The 12949-nt window shown below is 40.5% G+C and overlaps 1 protein-coding gene across 1 annotated transcript in view; it reads left to right on the top strand.

Moving 5' to 3' along the window:
* DNAH12 (dynein axonemal heavy chain 12) overlaps positions 1-12949 on the top strand; it is a 215349-nt gene that overhangs the window by 19229 nt on the left and 183171 nt on the right. Inside the window, exons 4-10 of the mRNA XM_062200177.1 lie at positions 2102-2291; positions 3781-3853; positions 5857-6015; positions 6222-6417; positions 10010-10198; positions 10720-10876; positions 11308-11399. Of these exons, the coding sequence (XP_062056161.1) occupies positions 2102-2291; positions 3781-3853; positions 5857-6015; positions 6222-6417; positions 10010-10198; positions 10720-10876; positions 11308-11399 (1056 nt within the window). The remainder of the gene's footprint in view (positions 1-2101; positions 2292-3780; positions 3854-5856; positions 6016-6221; positions 6418-10009; positions 10199-10719; positions 10877-11307; positions 11400-12949) is intronic.

Raw genomic sequence — 12949 nt, 5'->3', positions numbered from 1 at the left:
GGCATGGCTGAAGCTAGTGCAGAAATGTGAATGGATAAAAAGGATCTGATATAATGCTCATAGACTGGGTAGGGAAGCCCTATAATCCCTGTCCAGGTTCTTCTTGGCTTTTCTGCACAGCATCCTTCCTCGTGAGTATGGGGTATTACTCTTTTTGAAACAGGAGTTTTATCGTCTATCAGACAATGTAAGTCAAACATTTGTGTAATGATCAGATCCAAGACAGAAAGGTAGAGGGAGGGAATCAGAAGCCAGGAACCATGGATAAAAATCAAACTGCTGATACCACAGACAACTTTTAGATTAAAAGTTGCATATTTTCACCATGTTCATAAAGTTGTAATTATTAAGTATAAGAAGTTTGTAAAGCTGTATAGTTCTGCATACATTCCTAGGGACTTAGTTCTAAGTGTGCAGCTTAAAAACTTGCATGGGGTCCCAAATCCCTTTAAGCTGGGTGTTAGAAATATCATCATTTAAAAAAAAAACATTTATTCAAAAGGCAGCGTTAAAGGCAGAGGCAGAGAAAGTACTTGTCCATCAGCTGGTTCAATCCACAAATGGGTGCAAGGGCCAGAGCTTAGCCAATCAAAAGCCAGGAGCTAGGAGCCAGGAGCTTCTTCTTGATCTCCCATGCAGGTGCAGGGGCCCAAGGACTTGGACCATTTTCTGCTCTCCTAGGCTATAGCAGAGTTGGATCAGAGGTGGAGCAGCTGGGACTCAAACCAGCACCCATATGGGATGCCAGCATGGCAGGCAGTGACTATCTGCTACACCACAGTGCTGGCCCCAGAAATACTATCTTAAGTGTCAAAGTGGTCATATGGATAGGATTAAGGGTCTGGTAATAATAATAGAATTTAAAAGAGTGAATGCTCCAACATGGGAAGCATTCCACATAGCAGGCTCATAGAATGACAATTGCTTGAAATACACTCTGACCTCAGAATCAGCCCTTAAGGCATTTAATCTGGCTGAAAAGCCCACAAGAGCATTTCAGGCATGGAAAGCCAAGATACCGTGGCAGAAAATGTCCTACCTGAGAACCTCTGTTGGTGAGACCCCAGTAGAAAGAAGTAGCCATCAAAGGAGGTACTTTTATCCGAAGGGAGGAGAGAACTTCCACTTCGCTTATGGCCTTGTCTAAATACTAATGGAGTTTGTGGATTCAGAAGGCTTCCAGAACCTAGACAGCTCATGTCAAGAGCCTCAGGTGATCATTGATATCATATGTTAAGAGTGTTAATTGTTAAATTAACAACATGATTACTGTGCACTAACTTACCATAAAGAACCTCTATCCTCAAAGAGTTAGAACTATGTATAAGTGCTTGCAAAAGATGTATCAATCTTGGATACTTTAAAGTTAATTAAATTTCAAAAAATTAACTCCAAGATGCAACCACTTTGAACAGCACTTGACTGTTGAACAGATTTTTGTGTGTGTGTGCAATTTGTTGAACTCTTTAGTATAGAGTTGGTCTTCTGTGTATAAAGTTAATCGAAAATGAATTTTAGTGGATAATGGCAGGGGGAATGGGAAAGTGATGAGAGAGAGAGGTAGTGAAAGGAAGTGTGGGTAGGAGGGTGGATATGGTTGGAAGAATAACTATATTCCTAAAGATTGTATTTATGAAATGCATGAAGTTTGTATTAAATGTGTCTTTCGGGGGGAAGTTGTTTATTCTGAGAAAATTTTATTTTTCATAATATATTTTTAAAAGATTTATTTATTTGAAAGGCAGAGAGGGAGAGACAAAGAGAGACCTTCTGTCCACTGGTTCACTCCCCAAATGGCCACGGCAGCCAGGACTAGGTAAGGCCCAAGAGTTCCATCTATATCTCCCACATGGGTACAGGTACCCAAGCACTTGGGCTATATTCTGCTGCTTTTCCCAGGCATGTTAGCAGGGAGCTAGATCAGAAGTGGAGCAGCTTGGACTCAAACCAGTGCCAATATGGGATGCTGGCACTGCTATGCCACAACACCAGCCCCAGAATATTTTTATTCTTATATAATGTTCTAAGAACACAGAGCTTTCAAGAGTTACACTGAAATGCTATACCCTGGAGAACATTTGCTTTTTCTTTCTGTTCTCAGTTCAACTATATTTACATGAAGCAATGTGTAGAGAGTAGACCTATAGTACCTATTCAGCAGGAATGGCTGGATCATGTGTTAATGCTGATACCTGAGTCTTTAAAGGAAGGGAAAGAAAAAGAAGAACTTCTGGAGCATCTGATAAATGAGGTGTCAAATGACTTTGAAAAAAGTATGAAGAGACATTTGGGTAAGTTGCATTTAAAACAGGCCAACCGGATTTTGATTTCCCCTCACTGCCACATCAAAAGTAAAAGTATAATGAATACCACACACTACATATTTAAACCCTCTATTTTATTTTATTTTTTAAAGATTTATTTTATTGATTTGAAAGACAGAGTTACAGAGAGGTATAGATAGAGAGGTCTTCCATCTGCTGGTTTACTCCCCAAATGGCCGCAATGGCTGGAGCTGCACCCATCCGAAACCAGGAGCCAGGAGCTTCTTCTCGGTCTCCCACGTGGGTGCAGGGGTCCAAGAACTTGGGCCAATTCTACTGCTTTCCCAGGCCATAGCAAAGAGCTGGATCAGAAGAGAAACTGCCAGGACTAGGACTGGCGCCCATATGGGATGCCAGCACCTCAGGTCAGGGTTTTAACCTGTTGTGCCACAGTGCCGGCCCCTAAACTCTATATATTTTAGATATAATTTTTATTTAAATTTTTTATCTTTAACCTATAATTTACTTAAAATCTTTGCAATTTGAAGGCATTTTTTATGGTTTTCTTATGTTTATTAGTAGTAGCTCTTTGATTTTTTTTTTTTACTTTTATAGTTTTAATCTCTTCACAAGGCTGTCAGAAAATATTAATATTTTTGAGAATTACTAGGGGTTAAACCTTTGTAATATATTGGAATAAATTTTCCTTTTTGATAAATAAAAATTGTATCTAATTTACAGTATACTACATGTTTTAAAATAAGTATACATTATGGCCGGAACCGTGGCTCAACAGGCTAATCCTCCGCCTTGTGGCTCTGGCACACTGGGTTCTAGTCCTGGTTGGGGTGCCGGATTCTATCCCGGTTGCCCCTCTTCCAGGCCAGCTCTCTGCTATGGCCCGGGAAGGCAGTGGAGGATGGCCCAAGTGCTTGGGCCCTGCACCCGCATAGGAGACCAGGAGAAGCACCTGGCTCCTGGCTTCGGATCAGCGAGATGTGCCGGCCGCGGCAGCCATTGGAGGGTGAACCATTGGAAAATTGGAAGACCTTTCTCTCTGTCTCTCTCTCTCACTATCCAGTCTACCTGTCAAAAATAAATAAATAAATAAATAAGTATACATTGTGTAATGGCTAAACTTAGCTAATTAACAAACGCATTACCTCACATGCTTATGAAATTTTTGGGGGTGAGAGTGCTAAAAGTCTACCATTAGCAATCTTCAAGAATATAATATGCTTGTTACTAACTGTAGTCACTATATTATACAATAGGTCTTTTGAGTAGATAAAATGCAAAATGCTGAGGATTTATTCCAGCTTTCCTGTGTCTGAGTTCATCTCCAAAGTAAGGCTACAATAGTATCAGGACCTTGGTTAATGTTAATAATGAAGCAATTTTTTTCTTATTTTATTGCACAGCACACTATATTGTCCAATATCATAGGTTAGAAATTTTGACATGGGTAGGTCTTGCAAGGATTTTCAAGAAGTACTAATACATACGTGTATTTTAGTGCAGAGTGTTCTTGTGAAACCGTCAGTTCACTGGCTCAAGGATGAAGGAGGCCCTTTACCTGAATCTCCTGTGTAAGTAAAATATTTAAAACACAGTACTGAATCTAGTTGAGTATCTTGAAATTTATTTATTTAAAAGACAGATCTTGCATCCACTGGTTCACTCCCCAGAAAACTGCAACAGCCAGGACTAGGCCAGGCCAAAGCCAGGAGCCTGGAACTCCTTCTGAGTCTCCCACGTCCGTGACAGGGACCAATGTACTTGATCCATCCTCTGTTGCTTCCCAGGGAGTACGTTAACAAGAAGACGCATGGGAAACAGAGTCAGCATTGGAACTCAGGGACTCTGAAATGGGCTATGACAGTCCCAGGTGGTGTCACTACTGTGCCAACACCTGCCCCTTCATCTAAGGCTCTGATACAGATTGAGATTAAGGATTAAGTCTATACTTGTGAAGGTCATAGTTACATGGGGACTTCAAAAAGCTCACAGGACTCCGCTTGAGAAAAGCAGCCTTGGAGTCATTGCTGACACCAATTCTGTTTGTGTCAGACACATTTGTGGGTTTCATAACTTGCGTGATGTTGGCCTCGTTTCTAAGACAGCTGAACTTTCTCTGGAAGGTGTTATGGCACTGCTGCCATAACAAAACAAATTCCTAGCACCTCAGTGGCTGATGGCATTATGCAGAGGGTTCCCTAGACAAACAGACAGTGGTTTATCTGATCGTTAAGTATATCTTCTGCTTGGTGGGGAACTTCCTTGATTCGTTAGGTCAAGGCCGTATGCCCACACGGTGTCTCCGGAGTGTTACCTCTCTCGAGCAAGGGAAGATGACTTAGTTCCGAATTCTGGGATGATCAGTCCCTTATGTGAATTCACCAGGCGAACCAAAAGCATAAGGATTATTTTGAGTTCTATCAGCATGAGTTTACATATTTAAGTCAAAAAGGTCTGACTGACTTTTACTAGAATCATTTCAAGAGTTAATTTTCTTACTGGGTTAACCCTGGGGACTCAGTCTGACTCAAGTCTTCTGAATGTGAATTTTGGTTCACTTTTAAAAATTGTCCCTTTTAGTTTCATTCTGCTCCTTGCAACATTGTTTAATAATCCCAAGCACTGTTGCCTTTATGATAACTGAACCCTCATGACTTATTCTCTGAATCATAGTATTTGTAAATATTAATGTTAAAAAAAGCTAATGGAGAAAATGGAATTAAAAGATAAACCAGGTTTGTAGCCCAGTGTCACACACTGCAGTGCCAGATTTCTGGCTCTGGCTCCTGGCACCAGCTTTTTGCTAACGCAGATTCTGGGAGGCAGCAGTGGTAGCTCAAGTACTTGGGTTTCTGCCCCCTTGTGGAAGACAAGCTTCATGTTCCTAGCTCCTGGCTCTGGGCCAGGCCCAGCCGTAGGCTTAGCTGTTGGGGTCATTTGCAGAATAAACTGAAGAATACAACTCTGTATCTTGCAGTCTGTCTGTCTGTCTGTCACTCTGTTGTTCTGCCTATCAAATCATAAAGAGACTTTTTTAAAAGTTTATTTTTGGTGTAACACTGAAATCTGTGCATATGTGTTTCGCAGTACGTGTTTCTATGAACCTTTTGAAGCTTTCATAGTTTGAACATATCCAAAAATCCCCAGAGGTCTTCTCTGCACTGTACTTGTGTGGTTCTGTTTTCATAACTGACAGGACCTTGATGGATGTACACAGCTCAGCGTGGCCTTGAGTAAGCTTTGGTGTGTGCCACATAGATTTCTCCAACACTGCTCCCCTATTATCTCTTCTTCAGGCAACTGAGCCACAGCAGAGTGGAAATTAGCAGGGACTGACCCATCCATCTGCCTAAGCCACAAATTGTCTGTTTTCTCTAAAGTTAATGTGCTTTTGAGACCTTGACCTGCTGTTACTAATTGTCTGTCTTCCAAGGCTCCCATTGCTGGCCACAGTTCCCTCTTCTCAATCCCCAGTTTTCTCACTTTAGTACTAGTTCCGTGTCATAAACTCTATTTCCTAAAATTTAGCATTGATTGTTTTCCTGATATTTTGTATTACGCTTTGCTTTCCCAGAGGCCTGGATTACTCTAACCCCTGGCATTCCAGCTATGTGCAGGCAAGAAATAAAATACTAGCTAATTTGCACATTGTTCATCCAACTATGAAAATGTTACTGGACCTTGGTTATTCAACATTTGCTAATACAATATTACTGGACTTAACAGGAATTAGGTAAAATTTTGCACTTATAATTTTAAAATTTGAATATCCCCTTGTTTAAATCTATATTTTTGACTGTACATTTTAAAAAACACATTCACAAATCTTCAGATACATATAGTTTAGAATTTTAAGAATTTATCTTGTTTAATCAATTATGTATCAAGATTAATATCTATCATTTGCTTCAAATACTTTTTCTTTGTTATCAAAAACAGAGCTAAAGGTCCAATTGATTGTGAGTCACTGAAAAATGATCTATCAATACAAGCCAGAAAGACAGAAGAGAAGATAATGAACACATGGTATCCAAAGGTCATAAGTCTTTTTACCAAGAAGGAAGCACTAGAAGGCATTAAACCTGAGAAATTGGACGCATTCTATAACTGTGTTTCCACACTTATGTCGAATCAGGTAAAACGGTTTTATCTGTCTTAAATTATAATGTTGTTAAAGTTATTTCAGTATTTTAAATAACATTCTCCTCAAGACAGAATTCTAGGACATTATTTCAAAATAAATTGAAAATAATTTTACTATAATTTTAAGTAAGTTTAGCAGGAAAATAGTTTCTGAAGCAAGCTAAAATGACAAAGTATCCTGAGTAATGACTTGCACTTTAAGGCTATAAGCTAATCATTTTCTTGGAGTTTAAAAGAAGAGTACTATGGTGGTAATTATATTTTTAAACTTGTTCCAAGTTGATTGACTGTCATTTTGTTCTCAGTAACATCTTGGTTCACAGAGTTATTGATCATCTTTAAATGACAGAGAATATTAATTTAGGTAGTCATATATTTATAGACTCCTTAAGTTTTTATTGTAACAGACAAGCAATCCTAGAAAACATGGCATTGAATGAAAACTTTCCCCTTTGGAAAAGATCTCACAAGATTCCATGAAGTTGTTTTTTTTTTTTTTTTTTTTTGATTTGTTTTTTGACAGGCAGAGTGGACAGTGAGAGAGAGAGCCAGAGAGAAAGGTCTTCCTTTGCCATTGGTTCACCCCTCAATGGCCGCTGCATCCGGCTCACCGCACTGATCCGAAGCCAGGAGCCAGGTGTTTCTCCTGGTCTCCCATGCAGGTGCAGGGCCCAAGGACTTGGGCCATCCTCCAGTGCACTCCCGGGCCACAGCAGAGGTACAGAATCTGGCACCCCGACCGGGACTAGAACCCGGGTGCCGGCGGAGGATTAGCCTATTGAGCCATGGCGCCGGCCCCATCAATTTTTTTAAAATGTATTTTAGGGCCGGTGCCGTGGCTTAACAGCTAATCCTCCGCCTTGTGGCGCCGGCACACCGGGTTCTAGTCCTGGTCGGGGTGCCAGATTCTATCCCGGTTGCCCCTCTTCCAGGCCAGCTCTCTGCTGTGGCCAGGGAGTGCAGTGGAGGATGGCCCAAGTTCTTGGGCCCTGCACCCGCATGGGAGACCAGGATAAGCACCTGGCTCCTGCCATCAGATCAGCGCGGTGCACCGGCCGCAGCGCGCCTACCGCAGCGGCCATTGGAGGGTGAACCATTGGAAAAAGGAAGACCTTTCTCTCTGGCTCCCTCTACTGTCCACTCTGCCTGTCAAAAATAAAAATAAAAAAAAAGTATTTTATTTATTTGAAAGAGAGAGAGAGAGATGGGAAGACAGAGAAAAAGAGATCTTCCATCTACTGGTTCACTCCCCAGATGGCCACAGTAGCTGGACCTGGTCAAAGCCAGGAGCCTGGAACTCCATCTCGGTCTCCTACATGGATGACAGGAGCCCAAGTATTTGGGCCATTTTCTTCCCAGGCACATTAGCAGCGAGCTGGATTGAAAGCATAGCAGCTAGGACTGAAACTGCCATATCAATATGTTACACCAGCGTCACAGGCAGAGGCTTTACCCACTGTGCCACATTGCTGGCCCCAGATTCCATGACTTTTGCCTTGAATCTCTAAAAGGATAATACATATACATGTTTCCTTTCTACCCCTACTCTCTTAAAAGGACTATAATTTCATTGATTGATTCATTCGTTCACTGTGAAAGGCAGAGATCTGTTATCCATTAATTCACTCCCCAAATTCTTTTTTTTTTTTTTTTTGACAGGCAGAGTGGACAGTGAGAGAGAGAGAGACAGAGAAAGGTCTTCCTTTTTGCCGTTGGTTCACCCTCCAATGGCCGCTGCGGCCGGCGCATCTCGCTGATCCGAAGCCAGGAGCCAGGTGCTTCTCCTGGTCTCCCATGCAGGTGCAGGGCCCAAGCACTTGGGCCATCCTCCACTGCCTTCCCTGGCCATAGCAGAGAGCTGGCCTGGAAGAGCGGCAACTGGGATAGAATCCGGCACCCCGACCGGGACTAGAACCCTGTGTGCCGGCACCACAAGGCAGAGGATTAGCCTGTTAAGCCAGGGCGCCGGCCTCACTCCCCAAATTCTAACAGTCAGTGGGGCTGGGCCAGAGTAAAGTCTGGAGCAGAGAACCTATTTTAGGTCTCCCAAATGAATGGCAGGAACCTGACCATTTGAGCCATCACCTACTGCCTCGCAGGTGTGCATTAGTAATAAGGGGAAATTGGCAGTGGAGCCCGGACTCAAACCCCACACTCTGATATAGGATGCAGTCATCATTTGGCGCCTTAGCTAATTCCAAAGGCCACTTCTATAGGACTGTGGTTATTAGGAATGTTTCTAAGAGGATTTAGATCAGTATTTGCTGCTGGACCAGTTTTCAATAGTTGGTCCTAAATAAGCAAGCATTATTCATCATTTAGAAACTCATTGTACAGGGCCCAGTGTTCTGGTACAGAGGATTAAGGTGTTATTTTGTATGCCAGCATCTTATATAAGAGCTTCAATTCAATCCAGGCTTCTCCACTTCTGATCCAGCTCCCTGCAGATGTACCTGGGAAGGCAGTGGAAGATGACCCAAGTGCTTGGGTTCCTGCCACCTACATGGGAGACCTGGATGTAGTTCCAGGCTCCTAGCTTTGGCTGGAACCAGTGCAACCATTTGAGAGTGAAGCAGAAGATGGAAGATCTCCCTTTGTCTCTACCTATCTCTCTTTCTCTCTCCGTCTCTCTGTTTTTTAATTAAATGAATCTTTAAAGAGCTTCATCGGGGGGCTGGCACTGTGGCACAGCTGGTTAACGCCCTGGCCTGAAGCACCATATCCCATATGGGCGCCGGTTCTAGTCCCAGCTGATCCTCTTCTGATCCCACCCTCTGCTGTTGCCTGGGATAGCGTAGAAGATAGCCCAAGTCCTTGAGCCCCCTGCACCCACGTGGGAGACCTCTAAGAAGCTCCTGGCTCCTGGCTTTGGATCGGCGCAGCTCCAGCCTTTGAGGCTATCTGGGGAGTGAACCAGTGGATGTAAGACCTCTCTCTGTCTCTACCTCTCTCTTTAACTCTGTCTTTCAAATAAATAAAAATAAATCTTTTTAAAAAGTTTTTAAAAAAATGAACCTCATCGGGCATATTTCTAAGTTCCAAAGACTTCAGCTTCATTTGGGTGTGCTGGATCTCTAGAGATAAAAAATAGCTTGATTTGTGTGGTGTTTACTGATTTCTGTGGTACAAACATTCCCACCATTGTGGATTTAAAGCTTAAGGATTGAGTAACTGGATCAAAAATTCTTGAATGTTTAACGGTTGGCTTTTGGACAACAGGAGCTAATTATAGTCCACCCCTGCACCCAACTCCATGTGCCTATCAACCCATTACACCTCACCCTCAGGTTAACCTTCCCCTCTGTCCTCACGTTTGGTCTTCTAGGATATTTTCTGTACCAGAGACAGAATTACTAAAGAATGTGGAAAATTCTACATTGCCTTTTTAAGATTATTCGTGTTGTATTACAAATCAGGGTTTGCGGATGTTGGTTTATTTACTGTTTCCACCACATTTATTAAGAATGTATTGCAGTCAATGGAGATAATTTTCAGGACTAGATTGATGGAAGGATTTGATAGTAGACAGTTAGTTAAAGGTTGAATTTATACTTTGTAAAACAATAATCATTTATGATATGCAGCTAAAGGATCTTTTAAGGAGAACTGTAGAAGGATTTGTGAAACTCTTTGACCTAGAAGATCAACAAAAGCTGCCAATATTTAAAATGGAACTGATGCTTGATGAAGATAAGATGGAATTCTACCCTACCTTCCAAGATCTGGAAGATGCTGTTTTGGGTGTGGTGGAGCGCATAGCTGACGCTCTGCAGGTATGGTCACCATGTTTCTCTGTGTGGCTCTGTTTAATGACATTGAAGTACGTGATTCAAATCTCTATAAAATGTGTACATGCAGGAAACATTATAACTCTTTACTTTCCTCCCGTAAGTCATTTTGGATTGGAAAGGTCTCTTGGCTGGAGACGTTTTTCTTCCTGAAGTTTTGCTGGTAGTCATAAATTGATATTTTTGTGTGTGTCTCTTCTCCTCTCCTTAGCAGTGCATTTCTTAAGAACAAGACCTAATTCATATTTGTTCTTTCCAGAGCTTTCTTGTATAACCATTTGGCATTATTATTACTCCAAAAATATTTATTTAATTATAGAAAACTAATGCAACTTAGGTTTCACATTAGACTACCAACCATAGAGCTTTAAATTATTACATTGTATCAAGTTATTTTTTGTTGGGCTATTGAAATTTGAAAAAAATGTTTAAAAATATAAGATTGACATGTAGGTCAATTGCAGCTAGATGTTTATTACATACATTGCTATTTCTGCTTGTGTTAGAATGTCCAGACAGTACCCTCTTGGCTGTCAGGAACTTCCACACCTGTAAATCTTGACACAGAACTTCCTGAACACGTATTACAGTGGGCTCTTAGCACATTGAAGGCGGCAGTACATCGGAACTTAGAAGGTGTAAGAAAACATTATGAGATGTATGGTACGTGTTGTTTATTATGTTTTTCTCCTTCACTTTATCTTATTCATTTACTTTTTAAAAAAGATTTATTTATTTGAAAGTCAGAGTTATACAGAGAGAGAAGGAGAGGCAGAGAGAGAGAGAGAGACAGAGAGAGGTCTTCCATCCACTGGATCATTCCCCAATTGGCCATAAAGGTTGGAGCTGTGCTAATCTGAAGCCAGGATCATTGGGTCTCCCATGTGGGAGCGGGGACCCAAGCAATTGGGCTTTTTTTTTTTTTTAAAGCTTTTATTTAATGAATGCATTATTTTAATATGGTAATCCATATATACTAAGATTCTATTAATAATAATATTTGAGTAGGCTATTCCTTTCCATGATTATATTTTTAAAAGCACTTTACCGTTTTAAAAGAGCATTAAGATTTTAATTAGACTGTCACTTTTCAGTTGAAAAATATAATTGGCTTCTTGATGGGACTGCTGTAAAAAAGATAGAGGCATTTCAGGCAGAAGATCATACTTTTGATGAATATACAGAGGTAAGTCACTGTTCTGTTTTGTATAAATGCCTTTTGCATATTTGTAAATTGGAATTTTTTTATTATACAAGGAATTGCTTCAGTTAAAACAGAATTTACCTACACAAAATAAACTGCTAATAAAAAATAGAATTTGTTATTTAAAACATCATTTTAGAAATCTCACTAAGTCTTCTAATCGAGGGCTAGGTTTAGTAAAATATTTTTGGATTTCCTTGTCAAATTTTGATGTACTGTGGTTGTGGTTAGCATGCCAATCTAAGAGGGAAAAATTTTAAATTATCAACTATAATATAAATATTGATGAACTATCTTATGCTTGAATTTGCATACAACTGAAAAAGGATGGGGTAGTTGTTAGGAATAAACAGAAGAAAAGATTGAATTAGACAGAAAAAGCTAGTCTTCTTACGCAGTAGGGTGACTGTAGATGAAGGTAATATTCTGTGTATTAAAAAAAAAAAAGGAGAGAGGATTTTGAATGTTTTTGCCATAAAGAGACAATGTTTGCGGCAAGAGATAGGTTTACTCTGAATTGAATGTTACACAATGTGTATTGCAAGACATCACAAAGTACCCCATATAGTGATTTTATGTATCTGTTTTTTTTTTATTAAACTTTTATTTAATGAATATAAATTTCCAAAGTACAGCTCATGGGTTACAATGGCTTCCCCCTCCCAAAACTTCCCTCCCACCCGCAACCCTCCCCTTTCCCGCTCCCTCTCCCCTTCCAATCACATCATGATTCATTTTCAATTCTCTTTATATACAAAAGATCAGTTTAGTATAAATTGGGTAACGATTTCAACAGTTTGCCCCCATATAGCAACACGAAGTGAGAAAAAAAAAAAAAAAAAAAAAACAAAAACAAAAAATACTGTTGGAGTACTGGTTATAGCATTAAATAAGAGTGTACAGCACATTAAAGACAGAGATCCTACATAATATTTTTTTAAAAAAATTAATTAATTTTCTATGTCATTTCCAATTTAACACCAGGTTTTTTTTTTTCATTTCCAAATATCTTTATATACAGAAGATCGATTCAGTATATAATTAGTAAAGATCTCATCAGTTTGTACCCACGCAGAAACACAAAGTGTAAAAATACTGTTTCAGTACTAGTCATAGCATCACTGCACATTAGACAACACATTAAGGACAGATCCCACATGGGATGTAAGTACACAGTGACTCCTGTTGCTGGCTTAACAATTTGACACTCCTGTTCATGGCGTCAGTAATCTCCCTAGGCTCTAGTCATGAGTTGCCAGGATTATGGAAGCCTTTAGGGTTCGCTGACTTTGATCTTATTCCGATAGGGTCACAGTCAAAGTGGAAGTTCTCTCCTCCCTTCAGAGAAAGGTACCTCCTTCTTTGATGGCCCCGTTCTTTCCACTGGGATCTCACTCACAGAGATCTTTCATTTAGGTCTTCTTTTTTTTCTTTTCCATGGTATCTTGGCTTTCCATGCCTACAATACTCTCATGGGCTCTTCAGCCAGACCCGAATGCCTTAAGGGCTGATTCTGAGGCCAGAGTGTTGTT

The sequence above is a fragment of the Lepus europaeus genome, chromosome 9 (assembly GCF_033115175.1).
Source record: "Lepus europaeus isolate LE1 chromosome 9, mLepTim1.pri, whole genome shotgun sequence".
NCBI classification, from domain to species: domain Eukaryota; kingdom Metazoa; phylum Chordata; class Mammalia; order Lagomorpha; family Leporidae; genus Lepus; species Lepus europaeus.
Note: the sequence above shows the minus strand (reverse complement) of the source record. Positions and strands in the feature narration are given on the sequence as shown.